This window comes from Myotis yumanensis, unplaced genomic scaffold (assembly GCF_028538775.1).
Source record: "Myotis yumanensis isolate MYYU_CA2020_CCGP unplaced genomic scaffold, mMyoYum1.0.hap1 SCAF_9, whole genome shotgun sequence".
Classification (NCBI taxonomy): domain Eukaryota; kingdom Metazoa; phylum Chordata; class Mammalia; order Chiroptera; family Vespertilionidae; genus Myotis; species Myotis yumanensis.
Genome location: NW_027223760.1, coordinates 83,574,331 through 83,590,594, shown reverse-complemented (window position 1 = coordinate 83,590,594; position 16,264 = coordinate 83,574,331). Strand labels below are relative to the sequence as shown.

The 16,264-nt window shown below is 61.4% G+C and overlaps 1 protein-coding gene across 12 annotated transcripts in view; it reads right to left on the bottom strand.

Annotated features, from left to right (window-relative positions):
- The window catches only part of GRB10 (growth factor receptor bound protein 10), a 93,747-nt gene that overhangs the window by 39,661 nt on the left and 37,822 nt on the right, over positions 1-16,264 (bottom strand). For 5 of the 12 annotated variants that reach the window (XM_070424827.1, XM_070424830.1, XM_070424833.1 and 2 more), the window contains exons 4-6: positions 10,820-10,936; positions 10,064-10,291; positions 9,194-9,284 (exon numbers count right to left, since the gene is read on the bottom strand). In XM_070424827.1, the coding sequence (XP_070280928.1) occupies positions 9,194-9,284; positions 10,064-10,258 (286 nt within the window). In that variant the 5' untranslated portion in view covers positions 10,259-10,291; positions 10,820-10,936. Of the gene's footprint in view, positions 1-9,193; positions 9,285-10,063; positions 10,585-10,819; positions 11,033-16,264 lie in introns of those variants that run through there. The other 7 variants (XM_070424832.1, XM_070424834.1, XM_070424837.1 and 4 more) reach the window with 7 other exon arrangements.

The window sequence follows — 16,264 nt, the reverse complement described above, 5'->3', positions numbered from 1 at the left end:
GGGGCTCCTCCCGGGAAGGGGCTCCCTCTCCAAGAGGTTTGGGATGAGCAGGGAGGGAGCAGAGCAGCAGGACGGGTGGGTTAACGCGGCGCCCCACCAGGACGCGATCCCCAGGTGGCCGTGCACACTGGGCGGCGCAGTCTGAGACGGACCTGCTCACTGGAGGGCAGGCAGGCGGAGGGCAGGCAGCGAGCAGGCCCAGCCTGCCAGGCGTGGGGACGGGGAGAGGCGCTCCAGCAGAGCGCTCCAGGCCGTTCCCAGAAATGGCACGTCTCCCAGAACGGAGGAGCCGGGAGAGGGGCTGGCTCCCCAGGATGTGCTGGGGAGCAGGGCTGGCCGGGACGCAGGATGCTCGGGCCAGGCTGGTGGCTGGGCGCTGAGTGTGCCCTGCCCGGCTGGAGCCTGGTTGAGGGGCAGGATCGCCTGGGCGGGGGCAGGGGGCTTGTCGGGAAGCCAGGTTCCAGGACGCTCCTAAACTCCTCGGGAATGCCCATCTCAGGAGTCCTCATGACTCCCTCTCCACGAGGAGAAACAACAGCCCGTGTGTGTATCAACGGCACCTTCTGACTCACAGCCCTGGGGGCGGGGTGCCCACAGGCCCCCATCCCAGGATCTGGTGAACCTGAACCCTGGGGGCACCCACAGAGGGCGGCCCCGGCTGGGGTGTGAGCGTCTGCTCCTCTCTCTAGGTCAGCCAGGGTGGACCACTGCCGCCACGTCCTGTCCTCCCGAGCACCGGGTGCCAAGCCCCCTCCGGCTGGGCCGTCTCTAACCTTCCTCGCGAACCAGCCACGTGGGCAGGCTGCAGAAAGGTAGGCGCTCGGCCCCGTGGGGAGTGGAGTCAGACCCAGGGCTGCGGCTCCCCCGGCTCCGGGCCCCTTCCTCCTCACGTTCTCACTGGAGTTTTCTTTACCGTTTCCCCGCTAAACCTGCATGTCCAGGCGGCCGGAGCTGAGCTGTGCGCCCTGGCTTTCGCCCATCATCTAACCCCACGCCTGGCACACAGGAGGAGCCCCGTGAGCGGCCGTTTCACTACGTGGAAAACGGAGTCACCCGCCTCCATAAATCAGGCTGCAGAATTTTCCAAAAAGTCAGACGGCCAGGCAGCGTTCCCAATCCCTCCGGAGCCTGCTGAGTCGCCAATCCTGGGGCTCCTCGGAGAAAGCCCGCCGGGCAGGTTACACGCGGGCCACGGGGTGAATCAATGCCAGACTGTCTCCTTCCAACAAGGGATGGCCGGCGGCCAGGAAGGAGGCTGCGCGCACGGGCGGCCCGTGCAGGAAGCGGCACCTCGCGGGCCGGACCTGTGCCCGGGGCCCGCCCGCCCGCCCAACGCAGGCCTTCCGGGCGGGCGTCCCCGAGGTGGCAGGATCTGAGCCCCGGAAGCAGGGCGGGCAGCACCTCCTCGGGGCACCTCCACTGAGAGGGCTCCCTCCCTCTGCAGGCACCTCTCCAGGGAGCCGAGCCTCACAGGACCCAGGGAGCCCATGAGCAGCAATGCCTCGGCGCCCCCTCCCTCCCCCACGGCGGCCGTGCCATGGAACCTGCTTCACGCCACGGAGAGCTGTCTCTCCCCCAGCCCTGGCCTCGGACGCCGGGCTCCCCAGCAGGGCGCATCTTCCTTTGGGAACAGAGGTTACAATGACTCCAGAAAAACAGTGCATTCTAAAAAAATATGGACCTGAAACGACTGGCTAATGGTAGCTTTAAAAAAAAGTAAATTCAGATGAAGTATCTTACTCGATTTTAGGAGATAGCAAATTCTGGTTTTTCTGTCCAAGGAACTATAACCCTTCAGCATTGACTTTCTGATCATGAATTCCATCTAAACTGTACCCTGGGCATTCCCCACGGCATTTAGGGGCCCTTGGACAAGAAGGCCCCTATTGAATTAAAAATGCTGTTCCCCCCGATTTGGTGTCGCCTAGACAAGCAACCAACGGGTATTAGATGAATGAACGAACGAGCGAAGGAAACAGAAGGATAACGGCAGAGCAAGAGGAAAGCAGGGTCTCGGGTGGAGCCCTCCGCTGACCGGCGAGCACCCCGCAGCTCAGAAGACCAAACACCCAGGAGCCCAATTATCTGCTGAAAGGGAACCTGTGGGAGCTGGGGGGGTGGGGGTGGAGGCCCACAGAGTGAGACCTGAGAAATTCCACAGGTGACGATGGGCGTTTCAGTTCTGCTCCAGGTGAGGCCCGGGAAGGGCTGGGCCCGGCTCGCCTAGCGCCGGGGAGGCCCTTTCTGTCCCCATCCTCATCACCAGGACAAAGGCCCGCCAAGTGGGAGGGAGGGGACAGCAGGTGGAAAGGGAACCTTGGTCCAGGACAGGGGAGGGGGCCACGGGGACCCCCCTATGCAGCTGCTCACAAGGACAAGGGACCTTTGGTCCTGACGTCCTCAAGCTCAGGCTGAGCCACTGACGGTGCAAAGAGTCAAAGGGAGGAAAGACGCTGGGCGAGGGAGGCCGGAGGAAAAGAGCCTTCGCTCCGGAGCCAGCACAGCTGCACACGAGGAAGGGGCCGTCAGAGGACAGAGTGTGCGTGTGCGTGCACCTGCGTGTGCGTGTGCATGCGTGTGTGCATGTGCGTGTGTGTGCACCTGAGTGCGCACATGCATGCGTGTGTGCATGTGCATATGCGTGCACCTGAGTGTGCATGTGCATGTGTGTGCACCTGAGTGCACGTGGGTGTGCCTGTGCATATGAGGTGGGTAAAAGGCTGAGCTATCTTTTTTGCTTAATATTTCAAGAAAAATGATTTTAAGTATAGTAATATTATATGCAATAAACAGTTTTTCAAGAAAAAAGATTTTAAATGTAATATTAACAAAACTGTACTAGCATAGTATAATATCATGAAAGTTGTAGGAAATATTAAAAATCTAGCAAATAACAGGATTACTTCTATTATATTCTAAAACAGCGGTCGCCAACCTTTCGGACCTCACGGACCACTGGTTGGTGACCGCTGTTCGAAAGTATTTTTTCCTCTGGCTCTATTTTTGTTCATCAGTATATGTTGTTCATTATATCCCACAAATGAGTGCGATCACGTGATATTTATCTTTCCCCGACCTGAGCTATTCTCAGGGGTGACAGGGAAAGACGAAGCCGACGAGGGGCCTGGGGGACCAACGCAGGAATGTGTGGGAGCCGCCGTCTCACTCGGACTCCACGGCCATTGCCATCCGTCCCCCGGCCCTTCCTGACGCCCCCTCAGTGGCGCCGTGGGAAGGGAAGGCCGGAGCCAGCGGTCTCGGTCTTCATTGCTGCTCACCTGGAACCATCAGCACCTCCCACGGGGGGCGGGGAGAGGCAGCACCTTTCTGAACCCTCAGGTGTATTTACGACCTGTGAGTTCAGGAATTCATTAAACAATCACCCATTAAGTAGGATGGTGGAGAAGGCACCAGAGCGGAACCGGCAGGGGAAGTGAGACGCGGTTCTTGCCCTGGGGAAATGCATGGTCTCTGGGGAAAGGGGCACATGTGACCCACAAAGTCACACTCCCAGGGTGACTTACACACGGGCCGGCGAGGCGTTTCCCTAAATCGCCGCTGCGTGTGCGGCCGGAGGGCGTGGCTTTGACTCCAATGCTCCCCGGAGCGACCTCGCGGTGACTCCTGAGCAGTCACCGAGCTTCCCTGCCTCGGTTTCCCGATCTGAAGCTCAGAGGACTAAGTAGGCAAAGAGAAGGCGTGCAGGCGAATTCAGCAAGGACGCCAAGTCCTCACCGTCCTCACGGGTACCATTTCTCACAAGGATTGTGCAAGAAGGGCATACACAGGGCAGAGTCTGGGCGGCAGGTGGTCACTGAGTCGCCCACGTCCCAGGGGGCTCGCTGCTAGAACGGAGGGACAGGGGCCTGGCTGCCACCGACATCCCAGGACACACAGACGGCGCCGGAAGGGAAGAGCCCGAACAAACCGCCTTCCTCGACCGCCCCCGCCTTCTCTGCTCACGGGGTCTTTTCTGTTTTAGTCTTTTCTTGCCACTTGGCAAACAAACTGACCCATGAGACACCGGGGCTCCTGAGAGGGTCCCCCTCTTTGCACACTTGCGCTGTGACTGGAAGGAAAGCAGCCGCCCAGCACAGTTCTGCACGTGGCGACTATAGGCTCAGAACCAACCCCTGTGGCTTACAGACCGAGAGGAGAGACGAAAGCAGGGAGGCTGGCCAGGGCTGTAGACACTCAGGTCCGGCAGGGGCCTGGGCCAGGGGCGGTGCCGCAGCCACAGCCGGGTGTGCGCCCCGGGGCCAGGGCAGCGCAACTCGGGAGCTGCTCTGTGAGGCGAACTCCACGCGGGACCTAGTCACAGGGAACCCACCTGCAGACCACAGCGACTGCTATGCCTGGACCTAAACCTCCCTCAGCTCCCTGTGCACCTCCTGTGTCTGGAGAGCAAGGGTAACCCTCAGAAACAGCTGCTTTAAAAACCACAATTCTCGCCCTAGCTGGGGTGGCTCAGAGGATAGAGAGTCGGCCTGTGGACCCAAGGGTCCTGGGTTCGATCCCGGTCAAGGGCATGTACCTTGGTTGCAGGCTCGATCCCTGTCCCTAGTTGGGGCACATGTGGGAGGCAACCAATTAATGTGTCTCTCTCACATCGATGTTTCTCTCTCCCCCGCTTCACACTCTCTAAAAAAAAACAATGAAAACATACCCTCGGGTGAGGAGTAACAAAACAAGAAATAAAAATAAAACTAGAAATAACGATTCTCTGAGACGTCACATCGCAAAGGCACCATCGAGAAAAGGCTACACAGGATCGCTGTCATCGGCAACTCCAGCCCTAAGTATAAGATGTGTACACAGGAACGGGGAGCAGGGTTCAGACGGGTGTCTGCACCCCCACGCTCGCAGCCGTGTTCTTCACAGGAGCAAAGAGGGGGAAGCAACCCCGGGGCTGGCTGGCAGCCGGACGGAGAAGCCGAGAGCAGTCTACACGTGCAGCAGGCGGAAACCCTGCCACCTCCTGCCACCAGGACGAGCCCTGGAGACGCTGGGCTCCGTGAAGCAAGCCAGGCACGAAGGGACACACGTGGGATTCCACCGCCATGAGGTAAGGGGCCGGGGCAGGCGGGTTCGGAGGCAGGAGCAGGTGCGCAGCGGGGTTCCTGCCGGGCAGGAATGGGGCTCCGTCTGCGGGAGAAGGTCTTCCCTCAGACAGTGGTGCGGGGAGCCGGGAGGAGGGCGCCCCAGCTGGCCCACCACAGACACCAGGGCGGTGAGGACGCAGAGGGAGGACGGAGGCGGGGCCGGGCCTCTGTCCCGTGCTGTCTCTGCTGTGGACGTCCCCTCTGCTCTAGGCCCATCCCTCGCCCCCAAACCTCTGGTCCTCCTGCTGTCCCCCCCGCTTTGCCTCTCCCAGGTCACGGCGTCAGAATCCCCGGCAGGCGGCCTTCAACACCGCCTCTCACCGAGCGCCCTGCATGCAGGTTCCTCCAGGCCTGTGTGTGGTTCAGCCCCGCTCTTCACCGAGTTACGTCCGCGTGGACCCGTTCACCTGTCCCCGCCCTCCTCCAGGGCGTCCCCGCTGCTCCCGGCCTGGCGCCTGCGGGCAGAGCTGCCGTAACCGCCACGTGCGGGGACAGGTGACCTACAGGCTCAGCTCCAAGGGGCACACACCACCGAGCACGCCTGCTGGGTCCTGCGGCGACACTGGGTCTCGTTGTGTGAGAAACTGCCAAGCCGTCTCCCACGGAGGCTGCACCAGGTGGCGTTCCCACCGCGAAGCCTGGCGTTGCGCGGCCCACGCCCTCGCCAGCGCCGGAGCAGCGCTGTTTCTGTATTTTTGCAGTGCGGCGGCCATGCCCTCCCGATTTCACAGCCCTGGGCCGCGTGCTGTTCGCCGGCGGCTGCGGGGTCTCGATGCCGGCCTCTCGGATGCGCTCCGCGTGGTTTCCGTCTTCCTTCCTGCCCCGTGTCTGACTGCGCCCGAGGCTGGCTTCCGAGCGGGTTCCTGTCCGTCGGTACCGCCTTCATCGTCTCCGTAATGCCTGACCTTCATCTTGCTAACTCCTTGCTTCCCCGCCCTGGAGTCTTTCATCTTCTCATGTCAGTTTTTCACTTTCTTTCAAAGCTCAGACACGTAGTCTTAAGCTCTGTAACCAGCAGGGCGCGACTTCCCACCTGTGCCCGCTCCGATCCCGTGCCTTTCCCAGGAACCGCGCTTCCCTGAATTCCTCTCCAGCCCCAGCATGAGCGAGGGTGTGTGCTACAGTGCCTGCTGACGTCTCTGAACTCTTCCTGTGGACTTCGGGGTTAATCGCACTGGGTCAAAGACCATGGCTTGCATGAAACAGATTACTTAAAATTTAGCGCAATTTTCCATATATGGTCAACTTTTTGAAAAGTTGCAGGTTTCAGAAGAGCACCCAGAGCCTGTGTGTTGGGTGCAGGTTCCAGGTACCTCTCGTCCTTCCAGCTGTCAGCTCTGGGCCCCTTGGGACCCTTCTGAGCATCTTACTTGACATCCTTTCCCCCCCACATCTTGTTTTTCTTCCTTTTCTGCTTGATGTTGGCGTTTCCGCTAAATAGAGGTTCCCTTCTCTTTTTCCTGCGAGGTTGGAGACTAGAGATGACACGCATATTCTTCAGTGGTCGCGGTCCATGTTTGGGGTACACCTTGCTCCTTGAAACACATAAGCAAGCACACTTTTCCCCCAAATGCAGGACCAAGTGACTTTATGTTCTCCTCCTCACTGGGGTCCTGCTGTGACGTAACCACCCACGGAACAAACCCCTCTCGAACGACACCGTACGTCCCCAATGCCCAGTCACCCCAAGTTCCGGCTGAAGCTTACGTTTAGGGTGCACTCAGCCCTGAACACCCACAGCCCTCCCCCGGCACATGCTCACTTCTCTTCTTGAAGCACAACGTCTAGCAACCCCGTCGGGGAGGACGGCCAGGACCCGCGTCTCTCCATCCGGGCCCCTCGCTGCGGGCAGAGCCCCAGCGGAGCCATTTCGCCCTGCACTGGAGAATCCCGCACCCCCCCCCCCCCCCCCGCAGCCCCCAGTCCGCCTCCACCCACCTGGAGGCCGTGCCGGGCGGCCGTCGGGCTCTCCCTTCCGATCCTCTCTGTGTCTCCGTGTTCTGGGGTCGTGCTGAACGCTCTGAGAAGTGGACTCGCCTTCCCCTTCCCTTCGGTCCTCAGAGCGGAGTGTGGGTCAGCGCCTCCTCGACGCGGGCCACTTCCCCACGAGCACCCCCCACCCCCCTCGCTGCAAGGCAGGCCCCGTGCGTGCTGCGCCTCTGCCGCGAGGAAAGCAGACTCCGCTCGGGCCCTCTTCAGAAGGCGTTTTCAAAATGCCAACGGAGACGCACCTCTTCCTCCCCCGCCGGTCCTGCCTGGTCTCCCGCCACACGCTTCCTAGTCCCTGCTCCTGTCACAGCGTGACGCTGGCCGTGCCCTGAGCAGGACACTCTCTCAGACTCGCCTCTGCTGCGCCGTGGTCCTCAGGGGAGGCAGCTGCCCGTGCTGGGAACGGGGTCGCAGACTTGGGGGTGGGTGTTGGTCCAGGGTCAGGGGTGCAGGGGCGGGGGGGCAGCTGCCCCCGGAAGGCAGAAGGCGCCTGGCTGTGGGCTCACACGCACTAACGGGTCCTTCCGAAGCGGAAGCTGCCCCCTCGCCTCCGCTCACACCCACCACCCAGCCCTCCGTGCTCCCGCCCTGCCCGCCAGCCATGCCGCTATCGGCCTGCCCCTCACACGTCTGGCCGGTGCCGATGCTGGCTGTGCCATGTGTGGGGCCTCCGTGAGGCTGGAGGGAAGGAGTTGGCTGTCGTGGGGGTGCTCACAGTGTGAACTCCGGGAGGGGAAGCCGGTGCCACATGCAGACAGTGTGTTCGCGCTGCAGGCCCTGCTTCAGGGGCTGGGACAGGTCAGACGCCGGGCCCCCCGCCTCTGGACAGCCCGGCCCGGGCACAGCCAGCGCCCTCCCACGAGGCCCGGCCGGCCTCTGTGCCACCCGCTCCCCCGCCCCCAGGGCGCGGCCTCCGCGCTTTGTGAAGGTCCGACTTAGAGGCCCCGGAGGAGAAGCCGTGGGCAGTCCATTCAGCATCGTTTTCTCTGACTTTGTGGTTAAAGTCTGAACACAGATTTCACACGAACACGAACACTGACACTTACATGATTTTCGTTTAAACGAGACCGTTTGTAAGCAGTGAAATGCCACGAGTTACGAATTTCCTCGGCTTCAAGGCCAAAGGCAACAAACTGGGACCGTTTCCCTCACATCACCTCATTGAAACCCTTCTGGAGGGTGACCCCCACTCTGCGCGGCCGGAACCCCGAGCGCTTTGACGAGGGCGCGCTCCCCAGCACCTGGGCGAACCCGAGGCCTGGGCAGCTCCAGCTCCCGGGTCTGCCAAGTGCCACCCTTTCTCATTAAGCCATTTAAAAATCTAACTCTTCTCGCCTGCCCAGCGCGGCTCAGTGGTCGAGTGTCGACCTACGAACCAGGCTCAGTTCAATTCCCGGTCAGGGCACATGCCTGGGTTGTGGGCTCGATCCCCAGAGGGAGGCGTACAGGAGGCAGCCAATGGATGATTCTCTCATCGTGGATGTTACTCTCTCTCTCCCCCTCACCCTTCCTCTCCGGAATCAATAAAAATATATTTTAAAAATCTGATTCTCATCCCACCAGTCCCAATCCTTCCATTCTCTGCCCTTAAACTCGCCAACTGTTCGAACAGCCAGCCGTCCTCATCCTCCTGTCCTCGTGTCGGCTCGGTCTGCCGCTCCCTCCTCGGGCTCCGGTCCCCGTCAGAGTCTGCAGCCAACAGTCCCAATGCCCCACCCCTTGACCCTGTCCGTGTCACTCGTTCCTTCCCCCAGGACCCCAGCAGGAATGAGCTGGAAGGAACAGAAGGAACCACCGAACGGCAGAGGGCTGCCGGGGGGACACAGGCAGACGCGGGCCGGGCGCAGACACAGCCAGCCAGGACCAGGAGCCAGTGGCCTCTTGGGGAGGGGGGCGCAATCCCGGGACCCAGTTCGCCAAAGGGCACTCCATGAAGAGGCCACAGCCTCGCACGCCTCTCCTGCTGAGGGCTGTTCCCTCCCGGGGGGAAAGGTGAGCATCTCCTTGTATTCGCAAGAGCCGTTTCTCAGAACACCAAGCCCCAGCATCCTGGCGACGCTGGCGTCTGGCGACAGGGCCGCCACCCGTTCACGCGTCCTTACCTGGGCGCTGCTCGCGCTGCTCAGCCTGGGCCAGGGGGCCGGGCACAGGGGGGTCAGATGGGCTTCGAGGAGATGGTTGTTCCTCGCGCTCCTGCAGGAAACAGGGGCAGAGGGCGCGGTCAGAGGGCGGCACACCCGCGAGGCCCCCCATCCCGCGTGCCCTGTCTCCTGGACCCCCCGCTTCCTCCCCGGGCTGAGCTCGTGAACTCTGAGGACAGGGGCAGTCACCCGGTGGAAGGCGCACCCTGATGCCAGGGGCGGGAGAGGGACAGCCCCTCGGGGCTTTGGGACTTAAGAGCCCTCTCCCCACAGCCGTTCGAGAAGAATTATGGTCCACGGCTGGGTTTTAGCAACGGACAGACACTGCCTTCCACGGAGCACGGACATGTTTTCTGTCACTGTGGCTGGCCCTCAGGGCCCAGGCCGCCTGCTCCCGGGGACGGGCACAGAGGGTGGCTCACTGGCCCCCCTCCAAGAGCGTGAGGCGCTCACGGGCATCTTTCGGGTCTTGGTGTGAGGACGCAATGGGAGCACCAAGCCCACAGCTCTAGGAGAGACTGCAATGAAAGATGCATCAAAATGGCAGCAAACCAAAGGGGGCCTTGCCGTGGGCACCAGGTCAGCAGGGATCAGCGTGGGCGGGGCGGGGGGGACCGATTTGCTCTCCCGGATTTCAGGAATCCGTGGGTTTGGTGCTCACTGAGACCAGACTATTCCTCCTCCTCGAGCGTGCGAGGGGGAGAAGGGGCCACGGGCTAACCTGACGAGCTCGGGGAGGCCAGCGTGGTGGGCCCTATGCACTCAGAGACCAAGGCCACCAGGGAGGACGGTCTGACCACAGAGCCCCTAACCAGAAGCAAGCACGCTCACCCTAGGCATGTCGCTTCCTTGACCAAGGCCGGCTTTTCCCTGTGAAATCGGCTTTGTGCGCCTAAGATAACGTACCTGTAAAAAAATGTCAGAGTACTCTTCTTCTCCCGGCCGCTCAGGGCACAGCCTCCGGCACCAGAGCGCGAGGCCACAGAACCCCTCACTGCTCTCTTGTCTCCTGAATACCATCTCCATTTGCTGACGCTGCTCGCCTGCTCTCCTGCTCGCCTGCACACCAGCGCAGAGAGGGGTGTCCTCGGGGTTGCCTGCGATCTAGCCCCAGAGATCGCCCCCACCCGCGCTCCTTCCTCCCGGCCCTGCACCTGCCGCTGATGGACTTCCACCTACACCCCCTGATGCCTCCTGCGTTGAGTCTCAAGTGTACAAAAGACGCTGAGGCGGCCCTCCTCTGGATCTGCTAAGACTTTTGCTTCCTGGCGCTATCGCCAGTTTGGCTCAAAGAAGCTCATGCCACTCTCTACAGATCTAGATGTTTCTTATGCCGACAGTGCCATCCACAGAGCAGGACGCTCCCCCCGCCACCCCCGCCCCCGCCCGTGCTCAGGAACCTGCCACAGGTAGACTGTTCCCCGCGGTGCCGGGCTGGGCTCCCGTGGTACCGGATGGGGCCTGAGGCCCAGGAGGTTCCGCCCCCTCCCCCAATGGCACCCAGCCGGCGAGGGGCAGCCGGCCTCGGAGCCCCCACACCTTCCACCCACGCCGCCCCGGGAGCTGAAAAAAGGCAGTTATTCTGACAAGATGCAGTGTCGGCCGAAGCAGTCCCCGGGGAGCGGATGGGTCTGAGTCCAGAGCCTTCGCCAGCTCGAGCGCAGAAGGGAACAGTGGGAAGTCTGCTCCGCGGGAGACCACAACCTGCGGGGAGACGGGCGTGGGACTGGCGGGGGCACGTGGGAGAAGGGGACACCGGCTGCCGGGGGCACAGCCGCATGCAGCATCCTCGGAGCACGGGGGCACCCACCGCAGCCCTCGGCCCGGGAGCTGCCGCCCCCCTGGGCTCTGCCTCCAGAGGGACAGCTCTCTGGCATCTGCAATCATGGCTGTCAGACCTGCCAGTCATGCACATGCAGCCGTCAACGAGTAAAGGAAAAACTGAAGGGAACTTCTCGACACATGTCCTGTCGGTTGAGCCTGTTCCTTCAGAGAAAAACAAATGCATGGTGTGTGTGTGCGTGCGCGCGCGCGAGTGTGCGTGTGTGAATGTGTGTGAACCTGTGTGAGCGCGTGTGTGCGCACGTGTGTGCATGTGCACGTGTAGTATCTGAAGTATCTGTGGCGAGTACATGATATATTTGAGTCACATGGGGGTAACAAAGGATCCTGTTGAAAAAACGGAATCGTGACCACAGGACACACACCGCTGTGTTTTCGCCAGGCTTTCTGGAATCCTCCACGGCTCCATGCCTCTGTCAGCACCCCTACCGCTCCCACATGCCCCCCGCCCCCCCGTGTGTGTGCACGTGCACCTCCTTTCACCAAGACTCTGCTGTGGAACACAGGGCACCCAGACACGTCTGAGGAGGGAAGGAGAGAGAGGTGGGCTTGGAGGGTGCGGGGTCTGGGAGGAGGGGGGATGCCGCCAAGAGCCCCGGCCGAGGGGCCGCACAGGGGGCTGGGCCAGCACAGCTGGCGGAGGGGGACGTTCCTCCCAGCCCCCCCAATCCAGTGGGTCTCCTCATGGGACTCTCCCCGCCCCAGTTCCCACCATTTCACAGCCAATGCTTCTCTGCCCATCACAGTTCCCTCTCTTCCGAATTCTACAAGAGCCTGTTGACATGTTTGGAAATAAAGAGCCGAAAGACAATACAAATCAGCCTAAATCCTACAACCGGAGGGCAGCTTAGCACCCGAGGAAAGCTTGGAATCACACCGTGTGAACGATGCTGTGTTTGTTTTGCGCCCCCCGCCCCCGCCCCCAGGAACATGACCAGAGGTGAACTGACAACCTTGCTGACTTTTCTCAGAGCCTGGCCTGTCTGGCGGACACACTGGTCTTTTGCAAATCTCAGGAGCATCACTGACATCCACAGCAGCCTCTGTGCACAACCTCGTCCCCCTTCCCGGCGATGGGCTTCGGATCCCTCGAAGTAGAACGCCAGGCCAAAGGTCACCGGTGTGTTTTTCCAGCGTCCAGACACACACTGTGCCATCTTCCCAGCTCACCGCGCCCCCCCCCCGCCCCCGCCCGAGTCAACAGCCGTTTCCCAGTATCCGAGGGGGAGGCTCTTCCCGGGACTCCTCCTCTGGCCTCACCTGGGCTCTCACCGCGGGTCTCACATGCCCGGGGGGAGGTGGGCGCCTCTCAGCTGCGGGGGGTGAAACGGGGCCCTGACCCACAGGGACGGCTGGGAGGGGCTCTCTCTAACGTGAAGCCCCTAGCAGGGCCTACCCGGGGAGGGAGCACCCCCAAACGCTCCGACGCCCCCAGGGAGAGCTCGCAGCGTGGCAGGAACCCAGTGGGGTCATATTTGCAGCGAACACGTTCCCACCGTGTTTGTCTAGATCTCATTGTCTGTTTGTTCCCGCCGTGTTTGCCTTTAGATTTCTGGTTGGTTCTCAGAAGCGGAGGGCCATGGGGTCGCCGTCCTGAACTCTTCCCGCGGGTCACCTTCCGAAGCTTGAAGCTTGGCCACTGCCTTCACCCTCCATCCAGGTGACGAAGCAGCATCCATCTTGTTCCGATTTCTTGTCCCAATTCTGGGCTGCGCTCGCGCCCACGCTGGCGGGCAGGACGAGGGGAGTGCCGCGCCCCCACACCCGGTTGACCGGCTCTCCCAGGCCTGTTCACGGCGGGTCTTCCCTTCTGCCTGGTCTGGTGGCCACTCTCTCTTGGGGGTACGGGGTCTGTTTCTGCTCCCCTCCCCATCAGCTCTGAGGATCTGCTGGCCGGCCAGCACCTCACGCCTCCCGGAACTCGCCAGCCTGCTTATGGTCGCAGATGTGACCTCCTCACTCGTTTCCTCAGGGTAAACCCTGGGGTCGTTTCTTCCAAGTTTGCTTGAACGATGAGAACTTCTCACCCGAAGACCCACTTGTGAGGAAGGAGTCACGCCCGCCCATGACTCATACGGAGGCCGGTACTTCCGTCTCTGCTCACAACCAGGCCATGCGGACGCTGAGCGCGCCCACCACGAGGCCGTCCCCCCCGAGGCCCACAGGGGAGGGGCGCGCTCCAGACGCCCCGCTCCGGGCCTCGCTGGGCGGGCCTGCCGCTGTGACACACAGGCCCCTGCAGGTCTCCTGCCCGCTCTCCGGTCCCCGGCCACCCAGTCCGCACCCAACGGGCATGGGAAGTCCTCTTGCCAGTGACAAGCAAACCAGACCCCTTTGGGACATCTACTCAGAAGACAAGCAACTCTCAAATCTAACTTAAGGCACCCATGTCTAAACCGCACTGTCACACGTAGCGAGGAAACATACAGATGTCCAGTGAAACCTGAATTTCAGATACACAGCTAATAATTGGGGGCGGGGAAGTATATCCAAAGTATTGCACGGGACCGGTCGTATTTTGGGGGTTTGTCTAAATCCCATGCGGCCTTCTACACTCGCCCTGAAAGACGCCTCGAATCTGCAAACCCTCACAGTGAGAGCAAGGTCTCATGCTCCTACGTGGAATGCCCAGGGCCAAGAGAACGTCCTTTTTAAAGCTCAGAAAGAATCCTATTACCCCGAGAAGCCAAGAAGGGCTGTAATAACAGGGGGAATGGCGGCGTTTATAAACTAAAGCTCCAGCGCAGAGTCTGCAGGAGAAGCCAAGCCCAGCGCAGGGGACGGCTCCTGCCCCCGGGAGTCAGTCCGAACGTCTGAATGTCTGTCCGCCCTTCGGGGCGCCTTCCCTGGACACAGGGGCAGGAGCAGCAGCTGATCACTGTGCCACTTGGTCTCCACTCGAGGGCCAGCGTTTCGGGGCACTTCCTGTTTGGGGGGAGGGCCAGGACGGCGAGAGGTGGGGACTGGGGGGAAGGTGAGGGTCCTTCTCCGAAGGTGGCAGCCGGCGGCCCATGCTTCTGTACACCCGAGCCCGACATGGCCGTGCCGTCACCCCCCGGGAAGGGGCAGCCCCGAAGCCCGGTGATGGAAGCTGTGAGGGTCGCTCCACGCTGCAGGGCTCGGCCCCCCAACCCACGGGGCTTTACAAATATTTTCCGAAGGCAGGGGCGCGCGTCCAATGTTCGGGGCAGGAACGGGGCCTCCAAAAGAGGACGAGGAGGAGCCTCGCGGGCGGCCTGGGACGGTGATCTCATTCGATCTGCACTCAGCCCTGCGAGGGCGGGGGGCCTGTGGGGTGGCCTCAGCCAGAGGCCCGTCCTTGGGCCTCCGTGGGGCCCCAGCAGGGGCGGGTGGGGCGGGGCTGGCTGTCCAGCTCAGCAGTTGCTCCTCCAGAGTGTTCCTCGCGGCCACACCCCAGGGCCTGCAGGAATGTCCTGGCCGGCTCCAGGCGAGAGGCCTCCACGGACCCCGCTGGCTCCTCTCTGGCTCCTCTCAGCCCCTCTGGCCCCTCCCTGAGAGCCTCCAGCCCCAGGAATGCGCCCATCGCCCTGTGCAGCCCCACACTCACCTCCAACGGGGCGGGGGGGGGGGGGGGGGGGCGGGGCAGGTGCTCCCCTTCCCTGGCTCCACTGAGGAAGAACCCTGCGTGTTGTGTGTGTGTGTTTCTTTTATTTTTTGTTTTTATTTCTCCTCACCTGAGGACACTTTTTCCATTGATTTTTAGAGGGGGTAAGAGGGAGGGGGGGAGAGAGAAGAGAGAGAGAGAGAGAGAGAGAGAGAGAGACATATCAATGGGAGAGAGACACATCGATGGTTGCCTCCCGCATGTACCCCGATGGGGCTGAGGATCGACCTGCAACCCGGATGTGTGGCCTTGACCCAGAATCAAACCCATGGCCCCTTGGTGCTCGGGCAATGCACTAGCCACTGAGCCACACCGGCCAGGGCCGAGCCTGACTCTTCAAGGTCAACCACGAGCGACTCCAGCCGGGTGTGGACTCCGGCGGATCCTGAGGGAGCAGAGTTTTCTCCCCCAGATATGCCTTTTGGGGTGTTGACTGTTGTATGCTGGTTATTTTGAGAAACAAAAGACTCAAGAAAAACACAAAACCAAACCCTGGTGCTTCCCGCCACTGCCTGAAAGAATTCGGACGGAAGCCTGCTCAGGGCAGCTGCCTCGCAGGCACCACCGCCCACGGGGACCAGTGTGAGGGGCAGGGAGGGCCCGTCGAGGACCCCGGGTCCAAGTCCTGTGTCCCGCTGTCAAGGGTGGCCCAGCAAACATGTCTTTACCAAACATTTGCTTTTCTACCTCCACGCGCACCGCCTTCCTGCCTTCTGACGTCCCCCACCGCCCCCGATCTCCTTCGCTCAGGGGGCACGAAGGCCTCGACTGCCCGGGCGGTGTCCTCGGCCCTGTTCTTACGAAACCCATGTGCACGTATGTAACAAATTTGGTCATGTTCTCCGTTTTCTCTGTCTCATGTTGATGCGGTGAGCAGTCCAGGCGGAAGAACTTAGAAGGGAAGCAAGTAAACTGAGAAGGTGTCTGAAATGCAGACGCAGGCCCGGCTGGTGTGGCTCAGTGGTTGAGTGTTGAGCTATGAACCAGGAGGTCAGGGTTCGATTCCTGGTCAGGGCACAGGCCGGGGTTGCGGGCTGGATCCCCAGTAGGGGATGTGCAGGAGGCAGCCAATCCATGATGCTCTCTCATCATTGATGTTCCTCTCTCTCTCTCTCCCTCTCTCTCTCTCCCTCTCCCTTTTTCTCTGAAATCAATTAAAAGAACATATTTTTTTAAAAGTGGGATCTTCACGATCTGGAATGCCCTCTGCCCTGCCCTCCATGCACACCATCCCTTCCTCCTCAAGGCTTAGCCCCCAAACCGCCTCCTTCTGGAACTTTCTGTAACAGCCCCAAGGAAAATGGGCTCTTCCCCCTCATCCTGATTTAACTCGAGGTGGGAACAAAGGAGGGCCAGCTCACCAGCGGGGGCCCCTCCGATCTGGGGCAGGGACGTCTCTGCTTCTGGGTGAGGCGGGGAGGGTGAGGCTGGAGTGGAAGGAATGCCACTGAACGCTGTCCCCAGGACAGGCCCACCCCGCCAGAGCCCGCAGCGGGACAAGGGGCAGCTGTCCACCGCTCGGCTGTCAGCTGGCACCCGTATCCAGTGGCAAGCAGGGCATCGAA